Source organism: Alosa alosa, chromosome 23 (assembly GCF_017589495.1).
Source record: "Alosa alosa isolate M-15738 ecotype Scorff River chromosome 23, AALO_Geno_1.1, whole genome shotgun sequence".
In the NCBI taxonomy this organism is placed as follows: domain Eukaryota; kingdom Metazoa; phylum Chordata; class Actinopteri; order Clupeiformes; family Clupeidae; genus Alosa; species Alosa alosa.
In genome coordinates this window covers 25,804,785-25,822,749 of record NC_063211.1, presented here as the reverse complement: position 1 = coordinate 25,822,749, position 17,965 = coordinate 25,804,785, and the positions used below count along the sequence as shown (strand labels likewise).

The 17,965-nt window shown below is 43.2% G+C and overlaps 3 protein-coding genes across 5 annotated transcripts; all 3 read right to left on the bottom strand.

Annotated features, from left to right (window-relative positions):
• Positions 1-605: 605 nt before the first annotated feature.
• On the bottom strand, positions 606-5,481 carry nxph2b (neurexophilin 2b). 2 transcript variants are annotated; one of them, XM_048235512.1, is made up of 3 exons: positions 4,831-5,481; positions 4,438-4,584; positions 606-1,850 (listed from the first exon to the last, which is right to left on the bottom strand). In XM_048235512.1, exons 2-3 carry the CDS (start codon positions 4,504-4,506, stop codon positions 1,089-1,091), a joined length of 831 nt encoding a protein of 276 aa, XP_048091469.1. In that variant the 5' UTR covers positions 4,507-4,584; positions 4,831-5,481; the 3' UTR covers positions 606-1,088. The 2 variants fall into 2 exon arrangements, with proteins under 2 accessions (XP_048091469.1, XP_048091470.1); XM_048235513.1 differs by having other exon boundaries at positions 4,859-5,481.
• An 81-nt stretch (positions 5,482-5,562) lies between these two features.
• si:ch211-227n13.3 lies at positions 5,563-11,457 on the bottom strand. Of its 2 annotated transcripts, none has more exons than XM_048235510.1 (6): positions 11,237-11,457; positions 10,345-10,411; positions 9,385-10,150; positions 8,134-8,218; positions 7,879-7,989; positions 5,563-7,663 (listed from the first exon to the last, which is right to left on the bottom strand). In XM_048235510.1, exons 1-6 carry the CDS (start codon positions 11,275-11,277, stop codon positions 6,214-6,216), a joined length of 2,520 nt encoding a protein of 839 aa, XP_048091467.1. In that variant the 5' UTR covers positions 11,278-11,457; the 3' UTR covers positions 5,563-6,213. The 2 variants fall into 2 exon arrangements, with proteins under 2 accessions (XP_048091467.1, XP_048091468.1); XM_048235511.1 differs by having other exon boundaries at positions 11,335-11,456.
• Positions 11,458-15,352: 3,895 nt separating this feature from the next.
• On the bottom strand, positions 15,353-17,649 carry LOC125288991 (cytochrome c). The gene is made up of 3 exons (XM_048235707.1): positions 17,500-17,649; positions 16,032-16,206; positions 15,353-15,945 (listed from the first exon to the last, which is right to left on the bottom strand). Exons 2-3 carry the CDS (start codon positions 16,198-16,200, stop codon positions 15,800-15,802), a joined length of 315 nt encoding a protein of 104 aa, XP_048091664.1. The 5' UTR covers positions 16,201-16,206; positions 17,500-17,649; the 3' UTR covers positions 15,353-15,799.
• Between the last annotated feature and the right edge of the window lie 316 nt (positions 17,650-17,965).

The window sequence follows — 17,965 nt, the reverse complement described above, 5'->3', positions numbered from 1 at the left end:
GGCACACACAGGGTGATTATATATGCCTTAATGCAGAGTTTCGCTGTGATATAAGGGGCCTATTGCAATTATGCATGCATAATATATTTTTACAACAAACTTGTGTAACTAACTATTTATGAGGGGGAACCAAATTTGGACAGCGACTGCCGGTTTCAATCTAAATACAATTTTTTTTTTTAACCATGGACCTTATAAATAATCTTTGAAGACTTTAATTCACTAAATTATTTATCTACATTGTCTATCAAAAGTGGCATAGCTTTAATCATTTATAGGCCTCTTATTGGCAGACATCCAAATCAAATAGGACACTTGTTTGGGGAAGTAAATAGTGGTCAAAATTAAATATGTCTCACAAAAATATGTGAAACAGGTCAAAGACTTGCTGTATGCATACCATGTTACAGAGATCATTGGCTCATTGGTACTGCAACCCAAACATACGTTTTAGAAAGCTTAAAAGAAGTCAACGTAATGAATGTAATTGTTCAATTGCTGACATTCCTTAACCTGGAGCGTGTACAATATTCATTCAATGTATTTTAAGAGAACGCTGGAAAAATGTGACTTCTTAGTCTTGTCCTCTGCATCAAACACATTGGTATTTTTATATAGTTTAATAGTGATGAATTACACAGCATGACTTCAGGAAAAATAAGAATAAATAACAGTTCTCTGGCTGAAATCAGTCAGTATATCTCATCCTCTTCTTATACAAGCACTGGTGCTTAACACTTCTGAAAAAATAGTACAAATACACAGGCAACATGAATCACTAGTTCTGACCATAGACTTTGTTTACTTTCAGTGGAAAAGACACAACATAGGAGATTCAAATCACTTTTGGGTTGGCGGTACAAAACCATGGCAGAGGGAGAGAGACACACCAGCGACAACTGCTGTCACTGCAAACATGGGAAGAGAGCCTGGCTATGATGACATAGGGGTGAAAGGTCAAAGAGGAGAGATGTCTAATTGGATTTCTGAGTAAGAGGGCTCTCCAAGTGCCTCCTCTAGAGGCATGCAGAGGGGCGAGGTGAAGGGGAGTTGAAAGGCGATGGGTACGGGTGCGAGGGGGCTCCACGCTACCCCATGGAGGTGTAGGGCGTGTCGCTGTGGTAGTTGTAGTCCGGGCAGACCTTCTGCACTAGCCGGTAGTCTTCGCTGGAGAAGTCGATATAGATGCAGATGACCTTGAAGGGCTTCGAACAGAGCCAGGACAGGTGGCTCTGCGTCTGCTCCTGGTAGCAGACGCGTGACGGGTCGGTGCTGCACAGTGACGATGTGTGCTTGCTGCGGTCCGTCTTCTCGTACTCGATGCGGCAGTTAAAGCCCTTGGCCATGGAGTCTTGCGTCTCCATGGGTGCGAGCTCGCGCAGCTGGCTCTGGAACTCCACGGCCTTGTTGGGTGGCACCAGGCTGACGGACACGTTGCCCAGGCCGGTGGAGTTGTGGCGGAAGTAGACACTGAATGTACCGTTGCCGTGGTCGACGATCTTGCCAGTGATGAACAGGTTGACTTTGACCGTCTTGATGTTGGAGTTGAAGTCCCCCCAGCCGAACATCTTCTTGAACTTGCCTGTCTTGACGATGGGGCGGCGCTTGGAGCGCGTCAGGGTCTCGTCGGTGCTCGTCAGGTTGGACAGCCACGCCCAGAGCTCCTGTGGGCTGTCCTCTAGCTGCGTCGGGCCGCTCGGGCTGGGCTCTTCGTGGGGCGGGGGCGGCTGGGCAAAGAGCCGTAATGAGCCAGGCTTCAGGGCCATCTGCGGCCGTTCCTGCTCGTGGGTCTGGGTCTGGCTCCACTCCACCACGCCTTGTACAAGGTCCTGATCAGCCATGCAAGACACCTGCAAGAGGAGAATGTGATATGATCAATGTTTGTTTAAATGTTTATGTGTGTGTGTGTGTGCACTTCTGTTAAATATTTCCTAATGTCTGGGTTTGAACATTGTGGGTGTGTAGGGGACATAAAGAACATGTAAATGGGAGAACATTGGGATGTTGGCCACATTTGACAGGATTCTTTGCTGCAATTATACCCATAGGAAGGAGAATGAAGGGTTGGGTTGTACTACTGGGAGACATTTGTGCATTTGCACATTTTCTCTCACAAAGACATAACTAACTGCTGTCTAGAGGAGGACCATTTTTGATGCAAGTATCTGTTTTTTGGATCCCCTATCTTCATTTTCTGAGATTACCAAACAGACTCATACAACCCACACAGCAGCTATTATGATCCCCTGCGTTCACATCTAGCTGGGGAATATAAAACTATGGTGTAGGTGTATGAAGCTCCATTAAACACAGTTCATACAGCGATGACAGGTGGCAAAGCCAAAGCACAAACTACATGTGGGAACTACTACAACACACACACACACACAAATACAAATGCTCTCACATGCACAGATTAAATTCATCTCAGGGGATACAGATATTGACATGAAACGCACACACAGCTATAGTATCAAATTCACCTACCGTCTATAAAACATATTGATTGTAAGGAAGCACTGTGGGATCACACAAATCTTTGACCTGAGATGACTGCTGTCATCACCTGTCTTTATCTAATGAAAAAGGAATTGGTTTTCTCCTAACGAACACTGAATTCTCGCTGAAGTTGGTCATGTGATTAAACTGAAATCCACATACATTAGCAATGAAAGCTCACCACTCCACAGCTGTTTTTCAGCCCTAACTTAGAACAGCTGAGGGTTCCAGACTCAGAGGATCCCACATCTCAGAGCAGAACCCCCCTGCCTGGTTCTATCTGCTGTGTTCTGCTCGTCTGTTCTGCCTGGTTCTATCTGCTGTGTTCTGCTCGTCTGTTCTGCCTGGTTCTATCTGCTGTGTTCTGCTGGGCGTCTCCTGCCTCCTCTTGCCCCCTTTGGCCCATCTCCTCCCTCCCGCCCCTTTGTGCTGATGACTTCTCTCTGCTTCTCCAACCCTCTGGTAAACCCTCTTTCTTCAGGTAACCTTCAAGCTCTCACCCTATTCTCCCCCTCTCCAGTTCAGAACACAATCCCCAAAACTGAGGTTTCTGAGAACAGTGTCTGGTATCAAATTATAACCCCAATAGATGAGGCAAAGCCTCTGCGCATCATAGGCTGAGTCCATAGAGCATAGAATTATATTCTGTTTCCACTGCAGAGACTGATTGGCTAATACGGTATGATTCCTCCCCACACATACAGTTAAGCCCTAATCCTGAGCCAGTATCACTCTGGCATTCTAAATGGCTGGGGTCAAGACAATGATCGGTTTACCTGAACACAAACCATTTAGAGTAATGAGAGCTCTGTCTCTCTCTGCAGAGCAGGTGCTCTCTAAAGCAAGCAGAAGAGAGACAATGGAAGAGAGACCAAGAGCAGTGAGAGGGTTTTTTTTTTCAGTCAGGCAAAGCATGGTCTTTGAAGTTCAGGACCATCCCCTCTCCGGCTTTCGCACAAGCCTCTCTGCCACAGCGAAATGAACAGTACAGGAGAAAGGCAGACTGAGACAGACACAATCAAACGGCGGATTAATGTCCCTGACATAAGCTCCCTGGAGAGGGGGATGGAAGAAAAATAAAGAAATGAAAGAAAAAAACTAATCAATGAGGCAGAGATTAGGGACCCTCTCATAATCCAGACGCATTTTTTATTACATTTGGTGGCAGTCCCTGGGTTTGTAAGCAGGGGTGGAAGGAAGAGAGGAAGAAAAGAGAGAAGCATGATTGAGCTGGGAGGGCCTGGGGACGTGGGGGCACAGCTCTCTGGAGGGGTGGGGGACCACTGGCATATCTATGCAGTCGTCCGCAGCAGGCTAAAGGCATGCTCTTTCACACACACACACACACACACACACACACACACAGAACCTCAGCAAAGTCAATGTAACTTTTCATTTGCGATTAAAGAAAACACACGCAAATGATTTGGTCTGAGAAATGACACTAAGAGCATGAAGTGGTGGATTAAGACGTGAGAGGACTGGATTACTAGAGTCTTCACAAGTATATGCACATACAGCATGAGAGAAGTTTTGAGGGCTGATGCAAATATATGCACTGTTGCCCCAGCCAGCCATCACCTTCCCTCATATTCTCCATCCCTGTCATTGTCCAATCTCTGAAAAACACACATACCACTCTTGCCAATTCTACAAATTGGTCTGTCAGGTAAGCTTCCATAATTCCTTGATTCTATTTGCTAAACCTTAAAATTATTTCATCATCTAAACTGTTGTGTGTTGTGAGTAGGCCTACTGTCCGTTTTTTAGAATAGTATATTTCAAATAGTCTTTGCTATTTATTAATAAATTATGTAAATACATGTGTAATGGCAAGGTCCATATATTCACATGACTCAATAAACTATAAACATGATGGCGGTTACAAGGTTGCGACACAGTATTTAGATAAGACGAGGGAGTCAGAGGAAAACTCACCATCCGCATGTATATCATCACCAGTGTGAGCTGAAGAAGCTTTGCCATCTTGGGGTTTTTCTTCAACATTCCTTAGCAACTTTAGGACTGAATACATCCACATTCAGTGCACAGACTCTGCACTTCGGGCATCATCGCTGATCCGAACTGCGCGGAAGGGACAACAGAACAGCAAGGATTAAGGACATCACAGGGGTAAATAATTCTAGCTTTACCAGTTGAACAAAAAAAAAACCCTGATGACATTTCAAAATGAACGAGGATTAAAAATCTACGTCATGCATGGTCGATTTTATCATGCCACACTAAGCATATAACATAATAGACTATGTGACACCTGTGTGTGACATTGTGACAAGACATCTAATTGAAACAGTTTGTTTTAACTCTTACCGTTTCGTTTTATCAGTCACTGGCTCACCTCAGTAGTCCACAAAGCGCATCCCGTTACGCGCGTGTGGTGACACCCAGACGGGACACCTTAGCGCAGGACACCCAGGATTGTTCGGTGCTCCCCGAACAGCTTAGCCAAGAAGTGCTGAAAAAATGTGACGACGAATGTGCATTTCTTTAGTCTTGATTAGAACAATATAATCGCCTCTGTGGGATGGTGTGCTCAAGTCAGTCCCAAATCCTCTTATACCTCCTCATCTGTTTGCTCGTGTTTTTAAGCGCAATATTTTAATATCATAAAGCGCTTATGGACAAATGATTGTCTCAAAAGAAAAGTACTTTGTTCACCGTCCTTAGAGTGAAAATGAAAAATTCCGCGCGCCCTTGCTCGATCCCATTCCCGGAACAGATGTTGGCTGCTGACAGGGCGCGCATGCTGTAAGCGCGCGGCTCACCCCCTCCGGTCAAGTGGCTATTGCCAGTTATATCGCATTTCACATGGAAGAACAAGCCGAGTGACGGCTCTGCGCGCTCAGCAACCAGCCTCTACTGACTCCACAGAAGAGGAAGGGACTATTTTATACTCAGACGAGGTTCCCACGGTGCCCCGCGCGTCCAGTTAACATTTAGGACGTCATTTCTGTCTCCGTCTATTGTTTGCAACCATTTAGAAAGACATAAAAAGCTACTATTAAAAATGAAAATCTACATATTAACAGAAAAAAATCCAGGTATAGGTAAATTTGCTTTATTTTTCCATTTCCATTTTTCAGTGCTCGGCTGATAGCGTTTTTCTTATTGAGGTTGTTTCATATACCAACTTTCCTGCGAAATAATCAGCATTATGTGTGCCAGTACTTACATTTCTCGGTAAAAATGTAAAATGACGTGTGACACCCCATTACTTACAAACTTAAAACTACGCAACCCTAAACGCTTCTTACCGAGGATATTGGCGCCACCATATGGCTCACTCTATATATCCTTGAATAATAGTAACACAATTTGATTTATTCTGAGTATTTTTCACAACTCTATATTTTTAAAAAAAAAAAACATCTCCATTTTACAATTATCACAGAACATGAGGTTACTGTTTTTTCCTGTTGCTTTGATCCTGTTTTTAGGCATTGACTGTTCAGCAGTTCTGCTTTTAACCAATCTGCTTTATTAAGTCAGGTCTGACTGCCAATCACAAACTGGTTAAGCAGATGTGTCACCAAAGAAAATAAATATAAACATAACTTAACACTTCTTTCAAGTATGAATAACAAACAATTTAACACAGTAACAGTAACACCATTGGATTCAACTTCACAGTGAACTTGTTTTCTCCATAAAGGGTACAACCAAGTGCAAAGAACTATGCAACATATATACTGGTCAGAAGAGCCCATGAGCGTGCATCAATGGCTGCTGTGCCAACTTCTCTGTATGCCACTCACGGATCGGTTTCACGGACAACCGAACTGTGCACCCTATCCAAAGTGCACAGAATGGACTTGAAGCTACCACATCGAGCCCCCACGTTTTCCGGAGGGTGCGGGCGAAGGGACGGAGCTTCCTGACTACCTCGAAGGCCTCAATTCCGGGAGGTGTTGGGGTGCGGAACATATATGGGTCCTTGCTCAGAGGCACTGCAGTGTGTCCCTGAGTTTGCACTGACCCCACCACTGGGGTTGCTGAGGATCCATTCATCAAAGGCAATGTGGGGGGGTCTTCAAACAAGAGAGCCCTGCGGGTGATGCCCATGGCTGTACTTAAATCTACAAGTTCATCTGAACTACCTTCTACATGTCTGTCCAAGTGCCCATCTGAATCATCCAAGACATCATCTCCATTCATATTTGAGAGGCTGTTCAAGTGAATGTTTGGATCTACACCCAAATGCCTGCTTAAAGCATCCCCAGGGTGACTTTTTCTCTTCTCATTGTTTAAACATCTGCCTTCATCATCTGCATTTCTGTTGAGGCTTACATCTACATCACTGCCTGTAGGCCTGTCTGTGCTCCAACATGAATGTTTGCCTGCACCTTTATGTTTGACGTCCCTAGAGTTGTGTGGTGCCTTCCTGAGGCAGTCTGCTTGCTTGACATTTCCATTCACACAGTCACATCTGTGCAGATGTACGATGGGAGATGTGTCTGTGCTTCCTCCTACATCTCTGTCTGAACCACTGACAACACACTTGAATGCCTTCACTCCAGTTTGTCCATCTGCTTCCAAGACAGATCTTTGGTTTGAACGTTGTTTCTCTCGGTGGCCATCAACATGTTCATCTCGGTGCCGGTCTGCCCTCAAGTCTCTCGGTCTGTCTTCTCTGCTGTCTGGGCTACTGCCTGTGTATCTGCCTTTGTATCTGCCTGTGTGTGTATGTGACGGGCTGCCTACATTAGCATTTGCAGGCCACTCTGAGGGGCTTAGCGCATTGACATTTCCATGCTTGTCAGGGCATCCATTGGTCTGTATGTCAGCGTTCATATCCTGCCGTCTGTCTGGACTTAGGTTTGCCTGCTCCTCTGTGCTGCAGTCTGCAGTGACGTCATCGTAGCTCAGGTGCTCGTCACCCAGCGTCTGGCTGTCTTCATGCAGCACCTCTGTCCCACTCGTCTCCTCACGTCTCCCACTGCTCCCCTGCTTCTCTCCCACACTCCTCTTTTTCTTCTTCTTTATGGAGTCCTTCACACTCTTGCTCCTCCTCTTTTTCACGTGTTGGCCTGGAAGTGGGGGCCAGTGGTCTTTTGACCTTCTACCCCGTCTTGAGCCCGCCTTATTCCTGACCTTTGTGTGTTTGACGAGTTTTGACTGAGATCTCTTGCACTGTCTAAGGTTTCTGAAAATCACATGCACACACACACAGTGAAAGACAATTCTAATAAATAGACAATAATTCCAATAGTAAAAACACAAATAAACCGTATGGGAAATTAGTCAAACCAGCACGCATTTGTATTTGTGTGTGTGTGTGTGTGTGTGTGTGTGTGTGCTTCCTCCTCTCAAGAGGCACTTATATGGTCATGGCATCTGTTAGGATGTCTACATTCTTACCTTTGCAGAAACACATGAGGTCTTGAACAGACCCCACATTCATCATCAAGGTCTTCCTCAGCTTGGACTTTTGCATGCTGCCAGATCCGAGGAAGATGCTTAAACAACTTCCTGTGTTGGGACACACACATATACGAGTCAGCATGCACACCACAAACACACACACACAAACACACACATCCAACAAAAAGCATATGTAAATACAACAATACCCATCTCCTAAGTTCACCCATAGAAAAGGATGCCTCCTCTCACCCCCTCACTCTGCAATGGCCGTGCACTCCTCGAGATTGCCACGGTTTCAGCAGCATCCATTGGTCATAGTATAAACAGGCTGGATCTGAGTAAACAATGAATCAGAGAAACTGAGAACACAAGGTAACGAGATAAAACAGGGTCACTATTTTTATGTTAAATCATTGCACTCAAGAAAAATAAAGCGTGTCATTGGGACTGACAACCTGACACATGACACTATACAACACAGCTCCGATATCCATGATAACCTTTGTCATTCATATACACTACCACTACCATCAGCTGCATTGTTTTTTTAATCAGGGCAACAGTTTTCAGATTACATTATGTGCTTACATAATTACAAAAGGGTTCTCGACTGAAAAGAAATGGCTGATCTTTAATGCAATATCTATTTATTCAATTATCAGCAACCATTCATCCAATGTTCCAAAGGCACATTCTGTTTACGAATCTGATATCATTTTAAAAGGCTAACTGAGAAAACATTGGCGAACCCTTTTGCAATTATGTAAGCACATAATGTAACAACAACAACAATGATAGACATCTTAAAGAAAAATTGTGCATAATGAAATGGAAGAATGCACAGAAACCTAACACTAAAGAAATATCGGAATTTGATGCACTGCTATCCAAGTGCCACTTCCATAATGTGGAATGTTTGTGCAACAATTGAGTTGAGACATAATGCACAATTGCTAGGCTTTACATGACCTTAAGAGTACGTTCAGACTTGGCTTCTTTTTCTGACTAAATAAAGTTGTGCAGACCGCTTTTCCCGTTTTTCAAAAATCTGCCATTGTTTTTGTTCCAAAAAGCAGCCGGACCACAGGTCTCGGTTATCCACTTGTGAATCCAGTTGTCAAAACATAGCGTTTTTTTACTAGAAGTTGAACATTTCTCAACTTTAAAAACAGCTTTGAGCTGCAGAGAAAACGGCAACGATTGTTTTAAAAGAAGCCGAGGACTTTTTTGAAAACACGGTCTACTCCATAAGATTATAATGTAAAACGGACACCGGCAGCTGCGAAAAGCTGACGATAAACAAGGCAACTTTTTGAACAAATTTGCTGGCCAATGTTCCTGAGTATTGTTGTTGGGCACATTCCCACTGATATTGGGTAAAATTTTTCTGGAGAACTTTAATCATCATTAGGCAAATTGTCATCATCGGTTATTTGGTTGCCTAGCAACATTGCTCAAAAAGTTCCCCCATGTATCATCACCTTTATTTCTTGCCCTTACCTTTCACCCTGCTCTTTGTCCAATTGGTGAGCCTCTTCATCCTGACGCAGACCGCCAGGCAGCTGGAGCACGGCCCCTGGGGCACAGGCTGCCACGGCCTGCTGGGGCCGGAGGCGATGGAGCAGCAGGAGTCAGTTACATTCCTGTCTCCCAAGTCCTCATCTTCGCTGCCGATCGCAATTGGCGGCTCTTTTCCACAACCAATGAGGGCAGAGTCCTCCCCATAAGAACCACTCATAAACTTCAAGCCAGCCTCAGCTCCACTATTTGCCGAGGGCTCTTGACTCTTCGAGAGGGACAGCATTTGGGACAAAGGAGTGGTAGACAGCTCAGGAGACACGTTGGGCCCTGAATACTGTGACATGCTCAGGTTCAAACGTTCATCGTCCTCACTCTCTGAGCCGAGGATGATCTCGACTGATTCTGTGTCCGAGCATGCTGCATCTGACTGACCGCCGTCTGACAGGAGGGCCACACTGTGCATGGCTGGGGATGAGTCTCCATTCAACCCCCACATAGGACTCTCACTGCTCTTCGTCCACCTATCATGGCGACTATGAGGGCTGTTGATGAGGTCGATGAGATCATGGGCCCCCAAATCCTGGTTAGACTCATCATCCAGAACAATTTTGCTGGAAAAACGCTTTTTGAAAGGCTTCGAGGGGGACACACCATTAGTCTGAAACTGATCAGCTGCTTTGGACTGGTTCATGGTGAGGTGCTTAACATTCCTGCGGATCTCAACTTCTTCGATCACACACTCCACCTGCATGACACACCACAGGATATGAGCACTGTCAGAGCAAAGACATCTCATCAAAAGAACCACAGAATCTCTGACAATGGTAAATAACTGCCCCATAGAAACAAATCTGACCTAGCAACGATGAACTAAGTGTGACATTGCTTTGATATGAACCATAGTGCTTACTTCAAGGAAACACTAACTGACTAGGTTACCTTTAGTGTGCCATCCGCCTCCCGTCTCTTTGTTTGCCGCATGCGACGAGTAATGTTATGTTGTGATCTGCATTGAAAAAATTGGAGAAACATTTAAGAAATTGCACTGACTTAGACAGTGTCGGTCATTATTCATTGGCATTTCGAGTCATACCACAGCTTTTAAAAAATATCTGGCCTCGAGAGTTTTACATGTCAGGTAACACCACTGTAGACTTCAACCAGTAAACTTTAAACCAGTAACGTTAACCTTATTAATCTTGTATGAAGCAAGGACTGTAATGTAACCAGTAAGGTTAACCAGACAGCGCAGTAAAGGTATCAGCGACAGCGGGGATAAGTCACTTCTGTTGATGTTCAAACAAAACAGAGAGCGAGCTACTCCCTCCCCCTCCCGTGCAATTAAAACTCTCCTAAACGCGCATCTCGTCGGTTATTGGTTAAAACCAGAGCCTTATATATATCTATAAGGTTGAAACACTTTATTTTGCCTTTGAGTGGATTGCCAACACTTGTTGGTGCCAATTGTTTTTGTGTACAGATCTCGGAGCCTACAGAGACGCGGTTTTTTTTACTAGCGGATCGTTAGGAAAGATTAGATGAATGTGATAATTTACGTTTGGGCCTTTTTGGGGCCTTAAATCGCTGATACAACCTTTAACCTTGTAGGAAGCAAGGACTGTAACGTTAACTTCCAGATCAATAACGGTAGGCTAACGTTAGAGAGATGATTCGTTAAACGGCGATCATGGTAACGCTAACGTTAAACTATTCATCAGGTTACTGTAACTGTTACGAGTAGCTAAGTTAACGTTAACACTATCATTTTCAGATCAGATTTGAGAAATTAAGTTCATTTTATCATAGCGATCACTAGTTGATGTGTTCTTACGTTTCGTGGTGTTCGCCGTCAAACAGTTTCAAAGCAGACATGGTCAGTCAGTATATCTTTCTCATTACAAACATAACGTTATGCTTGTTGTCACTTACAAACATCTCCCACAGTTGAAAGGTAGATAAAAGCAGAGAATAAAAGGTTAGATCACATGCTACGAAGTTGATTCAGACCCGCCAAAACGTCTCGTGTTCTTCTTTTTCAGTGAATCGCACATTCGAAGGTCACTATCGCCACCTAGAGGATATGTTTGAAACGACCAGTTACAGTGCAACCGGAAAGTTTTCAGACCCTTTCAAATTTTCCACATTTTGTTATGTTTCAGTCAGACTAATCTTATAATGGATTTAATTCCATTTCCCCCTCACCAATCTACACAAAATACTCCAATACTCCACGAAGTGTTTTGTAAATGTATATCAAAAATAAAAGACTATTCCATTTACATCCGTTTTCAGACCCCTATGACGCTTATAATTGAGCTCTGGTGCATCCTACTTCTGTCAATGGTCCTACAGATGCTTCTAGAACTTGATTAGAGTCCATCTTGTGCCTAAATTAATTAATTAATTTGACATTATTAGAAGAGTCACACATCTGGTCTGAACAACCAACAGTCTTAGATCTGGCCGCCCAGCCAAACTAATTGGGGACGAAGGGCCTTGGTCAAACAGGTAACCAAGGACCCAATGGTTACTATGAAATCCAGAGTTCCTTTGTGAAGATGAGAGAAACATACAGAAGGACAACTAATAGGCTAGTGCAGCTCAGTGCCTGGTTTCTTCCACACACACCATTGGGAGTGGTCAAATAGTTCAATCTTCATTTCATCAGACTAGAGGATTTTACTTCTCATGGTCTGAGAGTCATTCAGACAACAATTTTGGCAATAAAAATGGTTTCTGTCTGGCCACTCTACCATAAAGGCCTGATTGGTGGAGTGCTGCACTGATGGTTGTCCTTCTATACGTAGCCTAGTATTGCATACCTGCGACTGATAGCCTATCTTCACTCACCACCAGAGCCACCGTTTGGAGGAGCTTCAGGAAAATTGGACAATTTGATTGTTTTTCAGAATATTACGATTGACAGACCAGAAAGGTTCATTAAATAGCCCAGCCATAAAATTTGCATTTATATATATAAAATATGCTATATTTCTAATGTCCACAATATTTTTGGACTGGAACAGTACAAACAGTAAACAGTATAGGCCACTGTAACAGTACTGTAAAAAGTACCTTTTGAAGGTACTATTCCAACTATTTCTGTTAAAAGGAGCAGACTGTGACCTTTAATCTTGTTGGTAGAATACAAATGACATAACAAAGCATAAAACATTTTGTCACCTGTAGCCTACATGTTTCTGATTAAATAAACACAGACAAGGCAAATCCAACTGCAAATGTGTCATCAAACAATTGTGTCATCAGATATACAAAACCCCTTAATTTCACCCCTTTTAAATGCCTTACTTTTGACCATAAAACCCTTCTATAATTAAGTAGGCTAGTGTTTAAGTAGAAATGTGCATATAATAAGGTTAAGCCTATAATTTACCCATTACTTTGTCAATTTCCACTTATTTTCCCCCCTTAATCAAGGAATCACTGAATTAACACCTTAAAATAAAATTAAGACATACTTAAATTGTCCTCAATTACCCCCTTAATAACAGCAAATAAAGGGAACCCCTGACTGCACCTTAAAATGGCATTTAAAGGGATACCAGGCAAGCCTGATGCTTTTTCTCTATGAAGCTCCCCCTACGTGTCGATACGTGTGCGAGCCCTAGCTCGGTCTGAAGCTCTTTTCCTTTTCTTTGCATCTTCCATCAAGGGTTTTCACTGCTTATTCGCAAGCTCTGCCATTATACACTTTGCAACAATCACTAGCGTTTCGTTAGCCTGCCTCTGTGGATGCAGGATGTAAACTGATCCTGCTTCTCGCGATGTCTGAGACTTTATGAGACTGTAGTTCGGCGGGTAGGATACACCGAACTTGCAAGTGGGATATTCTTTCTACAGGCAGTAGGGGCGGGCGAGAGAGCATTCATTCGCCCCGTAATGAGTCATTTAACCATATACCTACTCAATTAACACGAAAACGTTGCCTGGTGTCCCTTTAATGGCCTCTTTACAACAAACAACTTTGACAAGATTTGGGAAAGATTCTTAAAAGATTGGAGTTTTTTGAGTAAAACTTGAATGGGGGGCCTTAGTTAAAAGACACAATCTTTCAAGAATCTTTCCCAAATCTTGTCAAAGTTGTTTGGTGTAAGGTGGCCATAAGGTACAATCAAGGGCCTGTTTAACAAATTAAGGACCACTTAATTGAAATTAAGTGGTTTTGGTATGTTTTCAGGGGTAATTTAAGGTAGGCCTAAATTTGAGTAGCCTAGGCCTATGTTTTGTAGTGTTAAGCATAAGATATTTTGCACTAGCCCATCCCTCATCTTAGGTCTACATAACTGTTGTGATCAAAGCCCTTTTAGGCAAGTCCCTCCACTCGGCGGCCATATTGCAACGCTTTTTGGGCACTCATCGGGCATCCTCTTCGGCAGAAATGCGCGTGAGCAAGGCTTCACGACACCAATCTTGCTCCAGCGGCGAGTTCACAACACATGATTGGCACGATGTCTTCACAACACACCATATGATTGGCTCAATGTATTCACATCACACCACATGATTGGCTCAATGTATTCACATGTCGACGTTTTGCCGAGGACGGCCATATTGGCGTTATAAACTAGCCCCACGCATTTCTATAGAGGATTTTTTGAGTGCTGTGTCTCCTCATTAGAAAGTCTATGTTGTGATGTTACAAAAGGTGTGCAACAACTTTTGTCCACTAGAGGGCAATAATGGTGTGCACTTTCTTTCATAACGACGGTAAAAGGAACCGAAATAAGAAAATAATTTAGCCTACACGTAGGCAACATATGATCGAGCCTTCATTTTAGGTCTATACTGCAACTGACACGTCCTGCTATATTTTATGACGGTAGTCTAAATATCCTACCAAATAATAGCAGGGAATGTTTATTCCCTTTTATCCGTAAGACGAGGTCCTGCATGGCAATTGAGCAACGTTGACTTGACTTTGCATTCCAGCCAAGTCACTAGGGAGTGGGTCAACTACAAGAACATTCAGTGAACTTTGTCCTTGTGAGATCTGCAATCGGATTAACCTGACATGTTCTGGTAACAGGTGCCGCTGATAAGAAACTGAAATTCTGACCTTATATGGTCGGACAAACTCAGCAAGTTAAATCGGTTGGAAATCTAATTTCACTTTTACGTTCCCACATTTAGGCTACGTAGGCCTATCAGCTGTGACCGGGAGGTTACCCCTACGGCAACCGTGCGCGATTGACTAACGTTATGAAGTAGCCTGGACATGTTCTCATAGCAGTGTTCCCCCATTGGCTATAATCCATAGATCACCTTCCTATGACCTTCTCCTTAGACCAGTAGCCCACCGTAGCCATTACAGTTTGTTACAGATACACATAGGTATTGTCGAGCTCTCCGTTAAGAAATACCTTTATTCTCCGCCTGCCAAACTCACGTGAGATTTCGCCATATAAGAGAACATCTGAGCTGGTGGGAGCAAGTTAAGTTTGGACAAGACTGACTGGCGGCGTGATGCATTTGATACGTTGATAGATTAGCGCACCACTCCAGTATGTAGAAGATATCTGGTAGCTGCAATCAAACTTATATCAAAGATCAAAATTAGGATGTCTTCAGTTATACTTGCTGTTAGACCAAGCATGTATGCGACCTGTACCGTCCTGTCAATATGCTTGCTGCATGAAACGCGGCCAAAACACGATAGGCTACTGCCTGTCTTTGCATCTTGCGGACGCGACACTACCTCGCGTCAACGTGCGCGACCGACGCACCAAACGAACGCAGAATACACATGGCAGCCATGATGCGTACGCGTACAGTATAAGTCGTTAGCAGCAAGTGTATTGGTGCCTTTCTATGTAGTTTACGATCCTCGAAATGTCCTTATCTTGCACTCAAAAAAGTGACTGATATACAGCTGAGCTGGCCATATGTCAAAAGCACGGATAGAAAGAACGGACATCACTAATGCACATAAAATACGCCCATTTTATTGACAGTTCGATTCCTTCAGGTTACACATCAATATTGCAACTTCCAGCACATTCCCTCTTTTGCCACCCAATTCAATGTCTGGACCAAAACACTCCACGTCTTTAGTATATTAAATAATTTATCTTTCATAGACTCCTGTGAAACCAGGGGATACATGCTGTCATTCCTTCTTGAGGGAGGGAATCCATAGATATGTAACGTCATACTTCCTTGAGCAGTGCTGACATTGGTATTATAGTCGACACTAACAGACAGTGATGAGACTTTCTCTTGCATTGAATGATGAGTAAGAATTGCACCATGAATAACATCCAGAATGTCTGCCATTTTTATATTTTCATCTGGCTGAGGTTGTTGTGAGTTAACATTAAAAAAAAAAATATTTGAAGCACATTAAATAAAACAGTTTTCAAATTCAAATACAGCTTTATGATGTTGAAGATTTCAAATAAGCAACTAGGTCTGCACGCTCCCCCTTCTTCTTGATTCCAGCAAAGATCATCTTGGTCCCTGGAATGTATTTCTTGGGGTTCTCCAAGTACTCCATCAGAGTGGCTTCTCCCCAAACAATGCCTATGAGAGAGTAAAGATGGATCAGTGAGGTCGCAGCACAGACAATGAACATATATCCATCCTGTAGGCTACATTTTATACATTACCTTTGCCCTTGTTGGCATCTGTATAGGAGTAACCTTCTGCCTGTCCCGTCTTACGGCCAAATAGGCCCCACAAGTTAGGTCCTACTTTGTGCTTGCCACCGTTTTCGACAGTGTGGCACTGAGCGCACTTCTGAACGAATACCTTCTTGCCTTTCTCCACATCACCCATGGTAACCTGTAGATAACGACATGTAATGTAACGACATGTAACCACTCAGTTAGAGCATGTCTCATTCACTGCAAGAAATTTGTCTCCAGCCTAAAGTAGCTGACGTTGACAGTGATGCTGTTGCTGAAGGTCATAGTGGAGTTGAACAGCAGTTCCTCATCCTCATTAGGCACAATGTCACCTTTATATACCTTGTTCTTTTGTATTAATGAATCAATACACTGGGAGCATTTCATGTCACCATAGCTATAACGGCCTAACTGGCAAACTAAGAATGAAACTACTAGGTCCCTGTAGCACCATATTCCTGCTAACCTTAAACCCACCTTCTAAAGCCCTCAACCGTGTCATTTAACTGCAGAAGGTCTGCGTTACAATTTTCATTTCCAGAGTAGACCTACACCCCTAATGTTAGGTCACTGATTCATATAATATAGTTAATATTATGCTTAGGCTAAAGAGGTGCATTAACATAAAAGCCGGTTGAGTGTTAGTAGGCTACACAAACGCTCGACTTCTTGAATTATAGGATGTTACCAAGAGATTTGTTAGGATAATGTTACCCATCACACTGTAATGATAGGTCCGTGTGTTAGGCAACTTTAAACATCTGTAATGTTAGCATACAAGGATTGCTACGTTACGTTAACGTTACTATCCTCTATGACAGTGTCCAAAGCCAAGAGAATGTCAAAATAACATACAGTATAGCCTAATCTTATAGGCTATGCGGGCAATCAAGCAAACGGGTTTTTTTTCACCAAGCCAGAATAATGTAACCATTCGCATCATCTGCGCATCATCTGCCAAATTTAACGTTACATTGGATGGGACAGCTGATGGTCCCCAAAGCCTCCTTGATGCAGCTGGTTAACGTTAACTAACGGTAGGCTAACATTAGCCGGTGGTTCCGTTATGATTTTGAATGCTCCAGAATCCTCCTTGACACAGTTACGTTAGCTGGTAACACACTGCTCAAACGATTTTTCTTACACTATAACTCAGGTGTCTATATTAAATAACTGCGTGAAAACTGTTCACCATTAACTGTTTATAAATAATTGATAGGCTACAGCTGATTATCCTGCAGAATAAGATACCGCCTACCGGCTTGTTTTACGCAATCTGCTATTCTTTAAAGCCGTTGCCCACGTTAACGTTACAGCACTGTCAGTTATTTCATCTGTCGTAGACAATGCAGTTACATCTCCACATTATGAAGAATAGAATAAACATTACAAATAAACTGTACATTTCATAACGACAAAACATAACTCTTTCACGAAAATTAGTGCTTACCTCGGGGTTATAAAGGACGACTTCGAGAAAACTACAGGATGGATTTGAGAGCTAAGGTCCTTGGAGCGCTTCTGTTCGGTCGCAGAGGAAGGTCACTTAATTTAGAGGCACCGGCAAATGACATCACAGTCAGGCGCTTCTCCATCACGTGCTGGTTTCCGACGAATTGTAAAAGCACTTGACATACGTCTACTCTTCGCGCTCAGACTCACATCCTTGTAGGGAAAGAATGATGGAGAGTCAATGGTAGTGGACTGTGTTAAATACTGTTCTTAATCGGTTTAGATAAGGTCGAACATTTATATGTCGCGTTATTTAAACCACTGAACATTATCTCCATTGGGTAGCGTTAGAGAGGAAGGAGAAAACGGCACTGAGGCTGGTAGGCTAACGAGGCTATGCGGCTATAGGCAGTCCAAACTAAATTCGCTATTTTTTATTGCTAGTTTGAGATATCCCTCAGATG